The sequence below is a fragment of the Oncorhynchus masou genome, chromosome 33, assembly GCF_036934945.1.
Source record: "Oncorhynchus masou masou isolate Uvic2021 chromosome 33, UVic_Omas_1.1, whole genome shotgun sequence".
NCBI lineage: Eukaryota > Metazoa > Chordata > Actinopteri > Salmoniformes > Salmonidae > Oncorhynchus > Oncorhynchus masou.
The window spans coordinates 39,763,906-39,778,332 of record NC_088244.1 but is presented as its reverse complement, the minus strand read 5'-3'; the positions used below and the strand labels follow the sequence as shown (position 1 = coordinate 39,778,332).

Below are 14,427 nucleotides of genomic sequence, written 5' to 3'. Positions count from 1 at the left end.
GGTTCGATTACAGGCTCAAAATGGTCAGAAACAAAGATTTTTCTTCTGAAACTCATCATTCTATTCCTGTTCTGAGAAATGAAGGCTATTCCATGCGAGAAACGGAAGATCTCGTAAAACGCTGTGAACTACTCCCTTCACAGAACAGCGCAAACGGTCTCTAACCAGAATAGAAAGAGGAGTGGGAGGCCTCGGTGCACAACTGAGCAAAAGGACAAGTACGTTAGTGTCTAGTTTGAGAAACAGACGCCTCAGAAGTCCTCAACTGGCAGCTTCATTAAATAGTACCCGCAAAACACCAACATCTCAACGTCAACAGTGAAGAGGCGACTCCGGGATGCTGGCCTTCTAGGCAGAGTTGCAAAGAAAAAGTCATATCTCAGACCAGCCTATAAAAGATTAAAATTTGCAAAAGAAAACAGACACTGGACAGAGGAAGATTGGAAAAAAGTGTTATGGACAGACAAATCTAAGTTTGAGGTGTTCGCATCACAATGAAGAATATTTGTGAGATGCAGAAAAAAATGAAATTATGCTGGAGGAGTGCTTGACGCCATCTGTCAAGCATGGTGGTGGCAATCTGTTGGTCTGGTGGTGCTTTGGTGGTGGTAAAGTTGTAGATTTGTACAGGGTAAAAGGGATCTTGAAGAAGGCAGGCTATCACTTCATTTTGCAACGCCATGCCATACCTTGTGGACGCCGCTTAATTGGAGCCAATTTCCTCCTACAACAGGACAATGACCCAAAGCACAGCTCCAAACTATGCAAGAACTATTTATGGAAGAAGCAGTCAGCTGGTATTCTGTCTATAATGAAGTGGCCAGCACAGTCACTGGATCTCAACCCTATTGAACTGTTGTGGGAGAAGCTTGACCGTAAGAAGTACCCATCAAGCCAATCCAACTTGTGGGAGGTGCTTCAAGAAGCATGGGGTGAAATCTCTTCAAATTACCTCAACAAATTGACAACTAGAGTGCCAAAGGTCTGCAAATGGAGGAATCTTTGACGAAAGCAAAGTTTGAAGGACACAATTATTATTTCAATTAAAAATCATTATTTATAACCTTGTCATCGTCTTGACTATATTTCTGATTAATTTTACAATTAATTTAATGTATGTTTTCATGGGAAACAAGGAGTTTTATAAGTGAACCCAAACTTTTGAACGGTGTATATCTATGATATTGTATCTCTATGCTGGTGAGACAGGCTTGTTGTTTCACATGGTCATCCTTTACCAAATTATATATTGGTTTGGTTTTCACTTTTGAGTCAAATGCAAATGCGTTGTCAGACATATTCAGCTGCCCGATTTGCTTGACTTTGGGTGATATTATACATTACATTACATCTATACACCCCCCCCCCCATTACAGTATAGATTACAGCACAGTATAGCAATAACGTCTGGGGGAAGGGAGGATAGTATTTTCTTATATCTGAGATACAGGGAAAATGGCACCCTATTCCCTATATAGTGCACTACTTTTGGCCATATATTTTCTTGGGATTTTTATGTCTGATGGTGTCTCAAGGAGAGTGGAATATGCAACTGGCCAATAGTAGTGCACTACATATAGGTATTGAATGCCATTTCAGACACATGCAAGGACAACCACTAGTAGAGATCACTGAATTCCTGTCAAGAGAAAGATATCCCTCCCACCTTCCACCTGCTACTGTATGACCCAAACACTCCCCATCCTCCAGTCTAATATAAATACTGTGTTCTCTGGGCTCAACTCGCACAGGCTTTCACCTCCATATTGTGGCTCTTGGATCGACTCATGCTGTCTTGCATCTCAGCGTTCTCATATTCATACTATGGCTCTTAGCTCAATTTATCCTGTTTTACAGTTCAGCAATTTAATCTACATACTGTGGCTCCTGGCTCGACTCATGCTGCCTGTTTTACAGCCTAATCTCCACACTGTGGCTCCTGGCTCGACTCATGCTGCCTGTTTTACAGCCTAATCTCCACACTGTGGCTCCTGGCTCGACTCATACTGCCTGTTTTACAGCCTAATCTCCATACTGTGGCCCCTGGCTCGACTCATGCTGCCTGTTTTACAGCCTAATTTCCACACTGTGGCTCCTTATTCCATAGTGCACTACATATTTAGGGTGCCATATGGGATGCAGCTCCTCAGCCAGACAGGCTCTCTAGAATGGTGGAAAGAGACGCTTAGGCTTTGTCATACGGAGCAGAGAGGGCAGGAGTGGTCAGAGGGAGGAGAAGGAAAGGATGAGGACCTGGGGATTACAGTATGAGCAATCAAGGAGACTACGTCTGCATCCCAAATGGCACCTTGTTCCCTATATAGCGAGCCACTTTTGATCAGGGCCCATAGGGCTATGGTTAAAGTAGTGCACTATATAGGGAATTGGGTGCCGTTTGGGATGCAGGGTTACATGGCTTCTTCTCACTTAGTTCAGAAAATACCAGTTTTTTGATCAGATCTCCAAATCTACTGTTGTGCATGTGCCAGTTTTCGCTCATCTGAGCTTTGTAATATGGAGAATCAAGTCACCGTTTGCATTCATCTGTATTCCAGAAGGATATTTGCGCTCTCCTGTTTTAAATCAAGATACTACAGTACAATATGTGCTGGTTTTCTAAGGAGGAAAATCTGAAATGATCTGAAATGATTTCCCATTGTATTGTATCAGATTGTCAGACCATTATGGTTCAACCTAACATTTAGATTTTGCATGCATAAACTACCCGCTCAAAAATGACCAGGTTTTAAGATTGCAGCCAATCATATGCACTGTATCCAGAGTATGCTCAAGTGTGTTTGTGTAGAATATTTGGTCTGCAGTACATTTACATTGTGGTCATTTAGCAGACGCGCTTATCCAGAGCGACTTACAGTGAGTGCAGTCATCTTAAGGTAAAACATTTCAAAATATTTTTGAAACGTAAAATGTTAAGATAGCTTTGAGAGACGACCGCATATCACGGTCTTGGTAAGCTAGTTATTTTATGGACTCTGCTGTCCTAATGTCAGGGGGAAGTCTATGTGTGGAACAGGAGGACAGTAGAGTGTCTGTCCTTTTGGCAGTTTGTGCTCCTACTCTGTGTTGCTGGGGAGTGTCGCAGTGTGTTGTGTTGAATATTCTTACCAGCACTACATGTAAACCGCATCCATAATTGATGGGGTAGGGAATTGCTTCTGCCAGAACCCAGGAAGTCCTCTCTCTCTGCCTCAACTCTGCTCCCTACAGACCATACACCCTCTTTTGAAGGGCCCTAGTGCAGACCATACTTTACTCCCTCTTTTGAAAGGGGAACTAAATGTGCATCCAAAATGGCAACCTATTCCCTAAGTGGACTACTTTTTTTCTAGTAGACTGAAATATTGCCTCTGCATTTATACAGTAGAAAACTAGTACATGACATGGATCATGTAATATATACATAGAATTATAAATAGTACTATGAACCATTTAAGCGACGGGCTATTTTTAAAGGCTGCTTTTAAAGGTATGTTGGAGTCTTCTTTGTCTGCTGCTCTGTGCTTCTGCTCGAGCCTCTTAATCCTCTCTCCACTGGGGATAGCATCCCAATTCACTGAAATCATTGGGCTTCAGTTAGCTAGCTCGCTAGCTCGCTGGTGGAGTGTGCTTCCACTGCACTGCTTGGAAATCTAGGTCAAAATGCAGATATTGGGGAGTTGTGCCCATGCTGGGAAACTAATACACACACACACACTGGGAACCTAGCGAAATGCAGTCAGTGCATGGAAGTGCTTCTGGAGCTGGCACACCCAAGAATAATTCCTACTTCCTAGTTTCAAATCAGTTATAAATCATTGATTATCAGCGTACATGACAGTGAATTCGAATCAGCATCACGCTCTAGTATGCAGAAGGGAATCTAAATATAATTGATTGTGTTTAAAGTGAGGAAGTGTTACAGTAGATTCTACATTTCTACACGGCCTGGATAACTTCACGACTACTCAGTAACTGATACATAACCTCTGACCTCTACCCTCTAACTCTACCTCAATATGAACCTCACAGCCCTGTCATATGTTAGCAGTGGAATGAACCAGATCTGAGTACAGGGGGAGGGGGGAACAAAGTGACAGCCTATTCTGGAGGGCTGGATGAGTGACAAGTGTCTGATGCTCTGCTGTACTCTCTGTTCTCTTCCAGACCCTGAGGATGGCAGGGAAGGGATGTTGTCTGGTTTAGAGGTCAGCGGTTTAGGTTAAATATCAGTGTATCTGACCCTCTGTTGTCTTCTCTCCCCCCTCCCAGACCCTGCGGGCAGCAGGGAAGACCTACATGATCTTCTTTGTGCTGGTGATCTTCGTGGGTTCCTTCTACCTGGTCAATCTGATCCTGGCTGTGGTGGCCATGGCCTATGAGGAGCAGAACCAGGCCACCATGGAGGAGGCCGAGCAAAAAGAGGCTGAGTTCAAAGCCATGCTGGAGCAGATCAAGAACCAGCAAGAGGCTGCACAGGTCAGTATCCCAGTGTCTTTGTGTCTCAGCATGTCAATGAGGTTGCGAAATGGCACCCTTTTCCGGATATAGTGCATATGTCTTTGGTCATTTGTGTTTGTTTCTCTGTCTCTGTTGTCACTGGCTCTGCAGGAGGCCACACAGGTCAGTGTCTGTCTGTCTGTTCTGTTCTGTCTGTCTGTCTGTTCTCTCTGTCAGTTCTGTCTGACCGTCTGTCTGTCTCTCAGCAGCTTTCTGTGTATACTGTATGTGCTTGTCTTTCTATTGCCACTGTCTCTGCTTACTTTACTCCTATCCTTGACTGTCTCTTTGGTTTAAATCTGTTGTGCCTAATATAAGCAGTGGAGCCGTGTTCGTTACCGTGCTCCTATACCTCACTGTGTTTGTGACGGAGGTGAGTAACCTTGCCTGAGACCTGAAGATCTGCATGGGCTTCCTGAGCCAATGCCTAGGCTTTGGCTTAGCGGGCTAATGCACTCTTCTGGCTCACAGCAAACCGGGGTTCGAACCCTGTCTGTCACATATGCTTAGTTTAAGTCTGTTTAGCCTGATAGAAGCTGTACAGCCATGTCTCTGAAGCCTAGCTACGCAAAATGGCCGTTCTGCGTACTTGCTTAGCAAAAAGATGCACACTTTCACAGCCCCAAGTGAAGTAAGTCAAGTGCAGCTGCAGCCCCGCAATTTGTATCTTGATGGAACTATGCAGGATTGCCACTTTGAGTAGCTAGCTAAATGCATTGCGTATTTGCACGGTGTATAAATTAGGCTTCAGGAGGGCTGGACACACAGGTGTTTTTTTCACTCTCTCTGTCCTGGTGTTGCGGTCTGCGATAGGCCAACGCCATGGCGACGTCGGCAGGCACGGTGTCGGAGGACGTAGCGGAGGATGACGGTGGGGGGAACCTGTCCTGTAGCTCGTCAGAGATGTCCAAGCTCAGTTCCAAGAGCGCCAAGGAGCGGCGCAACCGCAAGAAGAAGTGGCGCCAGAAAGAGCAGTCACAGAGGGAGGAGAAGGGGGACTGCGAGAAGTTCGTCAAATCCGAGTCAGACGACGGCAGCAAGAGGAGCCGCTTCCGTTTCCCTGACAACCGGTTGGGTCGAAAGTCTTCCATCATGAACCAGGTGAGATGACGAAGGTTGAAGGTCACGGTGCAATGTATTCTGGGGCATAGATCATTTAGGCTTGAGTGATAAACTCAGATAAACACTATTTAGAGCTTTGTAATGTATCTGTTTAAGGCTCCTACTACAGTGTGAAGTATATTGGTTGTAGCTAAAGGTTATAACTAGTTTATAGCATCATAACATATACAGTACTGTGGGTATATTTGTTGTAGCTAAAGATACAGTAGCATGATTTCAAGGCTTGAATTATTAACAGTGAGTACATGAATGTTTCAGTGAGAGAAGAGCAGTCACACAGTGTTGTTTTGCTCTGGCATCTTTCATAGGGTACTGTTACTGTATCTGTTCAACAACACAGGGCAGTATTCGTTCATGCGTTCATGTGAATTCTATGGGTGTTAGAACTATGTTTTGTCTGAGATCTTGGTCATCGTCATCATCAGTATTAAAGAATAGACCTGCTAACCAGATGAGTACTCAAGCAGGCTTACAGATACAGTACAGGTCCAGGTTCACAGTGAGAACAGTGGTATGCATACAGCTCATATTTCCATAGAATAACTAGAATGGAGAATCCCATTCAAGTCAATGTTCCGACTTTGCGTCGACTGGCAGCAATATTGAGAGTACCCATAGAAGAAAAACACAAAGTAGAAGCAGGAAGTGAATCTTTTCCCATGCAGCGTTGGGCTCAGCTGTGCGTTTCTCCTGTCTGACTGGCCTGTGTTTGACCTTGCTGGGGTAGGATGTCAGTCACCTAATTATTTGATTATACGACACGGTGAACCATCATCAAGTCCTGCTCACCAGACTTGAGGGTCTGGGTATGAGGGCACTGCGCTTTACTGGCTACAATCATACCTTACCAACCGTACCCACTACATCTCCCTCAATGGTCATATCTCTGACTCCGCTGCTGACACACAGGGAGTTCACCAGGGCTCTGTGCTGGGTTCATCATCTACATCCTCCTCCTTGATCAGATCCTCCGCCACTACAATCTCGACTTCCACTGCTACGCCGAAGACACCCAGATCTACCTAAGCTCCAAATCCCTCCTCAACGCACCTCTGACCCTCATTGAATCCTGCCACATTAAAAACCTGGATGCAACACAACTTCCTCAAGCTAAACAGTGGCAAAACCTCCTTCTCATAGGCACCAAAACCACACTCTGCAAAGTTGGCAACCTCACTCTCACAATCGATGACACCATTGGTCCCCCCCCCGTGCACGCAACCTTGGCGTCTTCCTGGACTCCACACCCTCTCCTTCGACCACTACATCCAACAAACTGTCAAATCCTCATTCTTCAAACCTTCCGTCCTGCAGCTGAAACCCTCCTTCACACATTCATCACCTCCTGTCTCAACTACTGCAACTCACTACTCTCCAGCATCAACTCAAGCTCCCTCCGTAAGCTCCAAATGGTTCAGAACTCTACAGCCCAAATCCTCACGCACACTTAAGACCTGGCAGCACATCACCCCCATCCTCTGTGAACTCCACTGGCTCCCTGTCTCCCAACGCATTAACTACAATATCCTCCTTCCGACCTACAAAGACCTTCATCACCTTGCCCCCCCCCCCTACCTCTCTGACCTTCTTCTCCCCTAGCACCCTACTCGCTCACTCCGTTCCACCGCAGCAGGCCACCTTGCCGTTCCCAAGTGCGACACATCAGTCTTTTCCCTTCTTTAAGCCCCTCCCCCTTCTCTTTGTTACATTTTCTGTTTCTTCCTGTTGTTAGTCTGCTGTTGTCTTGTTTGGATCTCTGTTTTTTGTTTAGTTTTGACAATTGTAAAGCAGCATTGGATCATTGAAAATACAAGTCCAATATATTATTTTTATTATGATGCATTTCCCTGAGTTTAGTAGGTCACTTGATCCCTCTCCATCAGAATTTCCCTAAGTGACACACACACACACACACACACACACACACACACACACACACACACACACACACACACACACACAGATGTTGCCTTTCATTTTGACCCCAGAATTGATGACAACGAGGATTGTCCCAAGTAATGGCACAATCAATGACTCAAAACAACCCCCTTTGTCTCTTTTCTTCTCTCAAGGAGATTGGACTTCTCATAGGGATCCTATAATTCCATATGTAGTTCAATAGGAATTCCACCTTCCTTTCATGTTTTTGAAGCTACATTTAGACCAGGGCTCTCCAACCCTGTTCCTGGACAACTACTTCTTGTAGGTTTTCACTCCAACCCCAGTTGTAACTAACCTGATTCAACTTATCAACCAGCTGATTATTACAATCAGGTGCACTGGATTAGGGTTGGAGAGAGAACCTACGGGACGGAGATCCCTGATGTAGACAGTACTAAAACAGATAAAGACGTAAGGCAGGAGGACAGATAGTAGGAAAGGTGGTTGTGGGGATTCAACCCACGACCTTGAGTGCTCTTTTGTATGCTTTGTGTCAGGAGTTTTACACAGCTACATCAATCTCTCTCCTCTCGTTTCCTCTTCTCTCCTCATCTCATTGTCTTCTTGTCCCCTTTCAGTCCCTCCTCAGTATCCCAGGCTCGCCGTTCCTGTCGAGGCACAACAGCAAGAGCAGCATCTTCAGCTTCAAGGGCCGCGGCAAGGACGTGGGCTCCGAGAACGAGTTCGCCGATGACGAGCATAGCACTGTGGAGGAGTGCGAGGAGAGGCGGGACTCCCTGTTCAGCCCGTACCGACGGAGCAGCTACACGGGCTACCACCATGGCGGCGGGAAGAGGAACTCAACGGTGGACTGCAACGGCGTGGTGTCGCTGATCAGTCCGGGGACCGGCGGACGCCTTCTGCCTGAGGTGAAAATAGATAAGGCATCTGCTGACGACAGTGTAAGGAAGTCAATGAGTAACTCAGACCCGTCTCGTCTAGGCATGGCCCCCTCTTTCTCAACTTTCTCTCTTCCCTCACTTTCTTATTCTCTCTGTCTCTCTTCTCAACTTTTTTCTTTGCAAGTCCGTATGTCTGCGCTATCTGCGCTCGCCCTCCTCCCCTGCTCCTAGTGTGTGATATGCTGCCCCCCAACCCAAAGAAGCAAAATAGAGAAACTTTAGTTTACTTTATCAGAAAAACATGTTCTTATTGTTACTTTATAACTGGGGTTTTCAGTGACTTCCAGCATACTGTTGTTTTATATCTCAACGTTTTCATTTTCTCACTCCAAACGGTGTTACATTGCATTGACATTAAAGGGATAGTTCGAGATTTTGGCAACAAGGCCCTTGCTCCTGTAGACTTCCAGTCATTGCACTCATGCTAGTTAATAATGGCTCCAGAAACTACCTTCAACTTCCTTCAGACTGCACACAGAAACATAATGGTATCCATGAGTTCATCTGACTCTGTGTAAGTAGAAAAAAGGGCTTAATTGCCAAAATCTTTAACTATCCCTTTAACTTTTTAGTCATTTAGCAAACTGTCTTATCTTAGAGCGACGTACAGTCAGTGCATTCAACTAAGATAGGTATAAACAACCACATATAACAGTCATTGTAAGTAAAAACCCTCTTCAAAATAGAGGAAATATTTCCTTCCTTTTCAAACAATCAACAGTGAGCAAACCAAAACAAACAAAACGAAAGAAGAAAAAAAAACCAATCTTTCTCTCTTGCTAGTAAGCAGCATGGTAGTTTGACCTGCCCTTCTACCAGGTCTTGTACAATGTTTTGAACTAGCCAGCATGATAACAACCAAACTAGTGGCTATGATGTCTATCCTATCCTCTCCTACTCTTTGACTTGGTGCATGCTCAATGCATGACGACTGGAACGACCGCGATCCGAATAGTGTTGCCCCTGTGTTCTCTTAGTGTTCTCCTACAGTAACCAGACTACTCTTCCCTCTATGTTCTCCTCAAATGCTACAGGATTTGTTACAGGACTTGAAGGTGATATTTCAGGGTGAAATAGAAAATGGATGACTATCAGATAGTGTGGATGGGGTTAGGGACAGGATAATGCTTGGAAAGTAGAAAAAAGTCTGTGTCTGAAATGTTTCTTGCCTACTACTTAATAAAACAGCATACTGTGCACTAATCACTACATACTACTACTACACTGCAACATACTATTTAGAACATACTGTCTAGTATAAATGTATGCAGTAAGCAACCAATATCAACATACTAGGCTCACCCCATACTGAGAAGGCGGCGTCCAATGCGCAATTGCGTCGTTTCCCGCCACTCCTTCATTTGGGTATAGCGCGTCCCCTTATCTGATTATCAGCTGTTGTCAAACACACGTGGGTCTGAAAAGGCGCTTTTCTTCCTCAATAGTGTTGCAGCGAATTCTACTAGATATAAAAGGCGGAATTAGTACGACATCCTGGCATTTAAACCATATGACCTTTTCAAAATGTCACATACTTTAAAACGTTCAGTTTTCTTATACTCAATCAGCCTACTATTGAGAACGCAAGTACGGGTATTCGGACATGTTCAAAGTGGCAGCATTGGAACATTTAGGCAGGGGGACATTTAGTTAGAATGGGTGTGATGTAATGGTGGTTGGAACCTATTTTACACGTTTCAGAGAATAGGTAAGTCACAACGTTAATACCTACACACACAAATACAAAACACTTCCCTGCTCAATATCAGAATGTTACATTCTTATTCAAGTATTATGTAACTGTCAAATATCCCCATACCACAGCTCCCACACTGGCTGCGTTATGACCTGCATGTTTCTAGACACAACATATTCTCAACATCTAGCAACAACAAGACAAATACTGTACTATCCACTGTGCCAACCAAAGAATGACCAACCTCCAATATGGGCCTAACCCCTCCTTCCAATCCAGTCTTGTTACAAGAGCACATCCCTCCCTGGCCAGCGATGGCGCTGTGGGATGGTGTTCATGGTTTGACTACCATCAGTGCTTGATTCTTCTTCTTCCTCCTGGCAGCCCACTACTGAGGTTGAGGTGAAGAAGAAGCTGTCTGGTTCCCTGATGGTGTCTGTGGACCAGCTCAATACCTCCTTCGGAAGGAAAGAGCGGGCCAACAGTGTCATGAGCGTCATCACCAACACACTAGTGGAGGGTACTGTCCCTATACTATTCATACTATTAATTTCCCTACACTAATTAACTCGCTATTTCCATGCTCTATTGTTTTCAGCTGACAGTGTAAACCAAAAAGTTTCAAATCTGAAGAAAGGCAGATCTTACTTCACATATTTTCTTAGTCTAAACCTTAGATGCCCTTTTTTTGGACAAACAGTTCTTTCTATTTCGCTATTTCTTTTTCTAACTGATTTAAGATAAGATTTGTACGTTAAGACTTTATTGATCCCCAAACGGGATTCAACTGAGGTGCCCTCTCGTTGGACGAACAGTTCAACATCTCCTATATCTATATCTATATACACTACCGGTCAAACATTTTAGAACACCTACTCACTGAAGGGTTTGTCTTTATTTGTACTATTTTCCACATTGTAGAATATTGGTGAAGACATCAAAACTATGAAATAACAGATATGGAATCGCTTTTCCTTCACTCTGCGCTTCGACTCATCCCAAACCATCTCAGTTAGGTTGAGGTCGGGTGATTGTGGAGGCCAGGTCATCTTATGCAGCACTCCATCACTCTCCTTCTTGGTCAAATATCCCTTACACAGCCTGGAGGTGTGTTGGGTCTTTGTCCTGTTGAAAAACAAATGATAGTCCTACCAGATGATAGTCCTGCAGAATGCTGTTGTATCCATGCTGGTTAAGTGTGCCTTGAATTCTAAATAAATCACAGACAGTGTCACCACTAAAGCACCCCCACACCATCACACCTCCTCCTCCATGCTTTGCGGTGGGAAATACACATATGAGAACATCATCCGTTCACCCACACCGCGTCTCACAAAGACTCCCGACCAAATGACAAATTTCCACCGGACTAATGTCCAAATTTTCCGTATTGACTTACCTTCATGTCTTAAAATAATGATGGACTGTCATTTCTCTTTGTTTATTTGAGCTGTTCTTGCCATGATATGTACTTAGGGCAATCTTCTGTATACACCCCTACCTTGTCACAACACAACTGATTGGCTCAAACGCATTAAGAAGGAAAGAAATTCCACAAATTAACTTTTAACAAGGCACACCTGTTTATAGAAATGCATTCCAGATGACTACCTCATGAAACTGGTTGAGAGAATGCCAAGAGTGTCCAAAGCTGTCATCAAGGCAAAGGGTGGCTATTTGAAGAATCTCAAAATATTACATATATTATATATTATATTATATTTTAACACTTTTTTGGTTACTACATGATTCCATATTTCTTATTTCATAGTTCTGATGTCTTCAGTATTATTCTACAATGTAGAAAATAGTACAAATAAAGAAAAACCCTTGTATGAGTAGGTGTTCTAAAACTATTGCTTGTCATTCTTGTACTTACAGACACACTGCATGACATACATATTATTATTACTACATAAACAGAACATATTATCATTATTTTATAACGTGTATCTCTGTTTTCTTTCAAATACTTTGAGTGTTTCCTTAAGCCTGGCTGTAGCGCCAGGTGGGCAGGGACAGGATACGCGCTGTTGGAGACTATTCTATTATTTGGAGTTTTGATATATTCCTTTCCTGGCGTGGTCTCTTAATGAATTTTCTCAGAACTGGAGGAATCTCAACGTAGTTGTCCACCTTGCTGGTATAAGTTCTCCAACATCTTCCTCATCTGGGAGTGTTGTCCCATCTGGCTGAAGATCAAGGAGATTGTCAACCTGATCGTCATGGACCCTTTCGTGGACCTGGCCATCACCATCTGTATCGTCCTCAACACCCTCTTCATGGCCATGGAGCACTACCCCATGACCCCGCACTTTGAGGAGGTGCTGTCTGTGGGAAACCTGGTGAGGATCTCTTTTTGTGTGTGTGTGTGTGTGGTATTTTAAAACCGTTATAAGCTGGTACTTAACGGGGCATTTTTTTACCTCATATTCACATGTAGACACTGGTATGGCGCTGTAGATAATGAATATGAGGTTAAAAAAGTGGTGAAGTGCCACTTTAAAAAGTACTTTAAGCTGGTACTTTAAGTTAGTACTTACCTAGTATTTATATGGTATTAACTTAGAAAGTATATGGTAACATTAGACACTTTCTAGTATTTAGCTCAAATGATTCAACCCACTTGATAGGACAGTCAGTAGAGGGGACGGGAAAGACAGGAGGAGAGTGTGTGTGTCAGACAGATTCATGCGTGTGCACCTGGGGGCGGCCACACTAACTGCGAGCTAGACCACGATGTGACCACCGCAGGCCTCTCTCTCTCTCTCTTTCTCTCTCTCTCTCTCTCTCAACTCTCTGTCTTGTTTCCATTGTATATCCCATCATTGATAGTGTGTTCATTAAAAAACTGAACAGAATCTGGCATGTGATCATTATCTCGTCCTTGTCGTGGTGCGTTGACAATGACATCTCCTCCTATAAGATCTATTCGCTTGTCGTCTGCTGAGAGAGCTGTGTTATTTTGGTACACATAATTGGCAGTTCTTTCATTGGCTATTCAAAGCTAAATGAAAACGTTCCCGGACCCCCTACCTACAGTGTCCCTGAATCTATACACATCTTCCTTGTGTCTTTCTCATCTCTGCTCCTCTCCTCTCTCCTTCTCTCCCCCCTCCTCTCTCCCCATTTCTTACATGGGGCTGTTCTGTATACTGTAGGAGTCTCTCTCTCTCTCTCTGTCCTTTTTCCTTTCTCTCAACCCCCCCTTATCATATGATTCTTCTGTGCTGCTATTTCCTTGTCCCATGCAGCAATCTGCTTCACGCTGCCTGCTCTGTCTCTGTGCTGCATGCCAGGCTGGTGGGTGGCCCAAATTAATATTTTATGCTGCCTGATCGATGAGCTCCCCTAAAATGGTGCCTGAAGAACGGATCTTTCTTTCTGAAATCCCAACCTGGCCCTTTTTACAATTAGCATTTCTACAGGAACTGAGTCAAATTCCTGAGCTGCACATACGGTTTCAGCATATTGCTTAGGGCCTTAAGCCTACTAGCTAATGCAAGCTAAAGCTATAGCAACTAGCTGATGCTGTTATCATGGATGCTATTAGAATTTCCACAGAAACACAGTAAAAGTAGAGCTAATGCACATAGGATTTTACTGTCTAGTTAGCATGTTAGCTAAAGCTACAAGTTCATGTTGTTAGCATGGATAGCATATTAGTAGAACACAGTCTCTCTTTCTGTGGTATGGTTAGGATATTGATATTAGTGGTTTGATCAATTTACAGCAGCTGGAAAATGTATCACTTTCAGTAAATTGTGAGATCAGTCTTTTACATATTAGACCAGTGTGTGTGTTGTGAAATCATTTGTGATATTCAGCATCGGGCAGTGTGTGTGTTCTGTTAAGAGGTATTTTCATTCATGGGTTGGGTATAACCTTGAAGCACGAGTCATCTTCACGCACACAAATGCTCTCTCGCACGCACGCACGCACGCACGCACACACACACACACACACACACACACACACACGCGCGCGCACACAAACACTGCCCGGCCACGCCTTGATCTATGGACACCCAGGGTGTTACATCAGCTGACTCCATGATTAACTGTGACCTTTAGCCATTCATTAGACTCATTAGCAGAACACAGAGGTGTCACAGTGGCCTTACTGACTTCAGAGCAGCTGTAAGAAATGGAATGTAAGGATTTTAAGCACTGATTAGCCGGGCTAGTAAACCACAATTTCTACTAGCTTCGGTGACATTCTGCTAGCCAAATGTCTGCCCTGTGATGAAAATGTCACTGTCACTAAGGG

At 44.0% G+C, this 14,427-nt stretch overlaps 1 protein-coding gene across 2 annotated transcripts in view; it reads left to right on the top strand.

The window, feature by feature from the left end:
- The window catches only part of scn8aa (sodium channel, voltage gated, type VIII, alpha subunit a), a 91,249-nt gene that overhangs the window by 47,509 nt on the left and 29,313 nt on the right, over positions 1 to 14,427 (top strand). Inside the window, exons 10-14 of one of the 2 annotated variants that reach the window (XM_064957668.1) lie at positions 4,270 to 4,476; positions 5,311 to 5,598; positions 8,139 to 8,429; positions 10,543 to 10,678; positions 12,265 to 12,503. In XM_064957668.1, the coding sequence (XP_064813740.1) occupies positions 4,270 to 4,476; positions 5,311 to 5,598; positions 8,139 to 8,429; positions 10,543 to 10,678; positions 12,265 to 12,503 (1,161 nt within the window). Of the gene's footprint in view, positions 1 to 4,269; positions 4,477 to 5,310; positions 5,599 to 8,138; positions 8,463 to 10,542; positions 10,679 to 12,264; positions 12,504 to 14,427 lie in introns of both variants that reach the window. The other variant, XM_064957669.1, reaches the window with a different exon arrangement.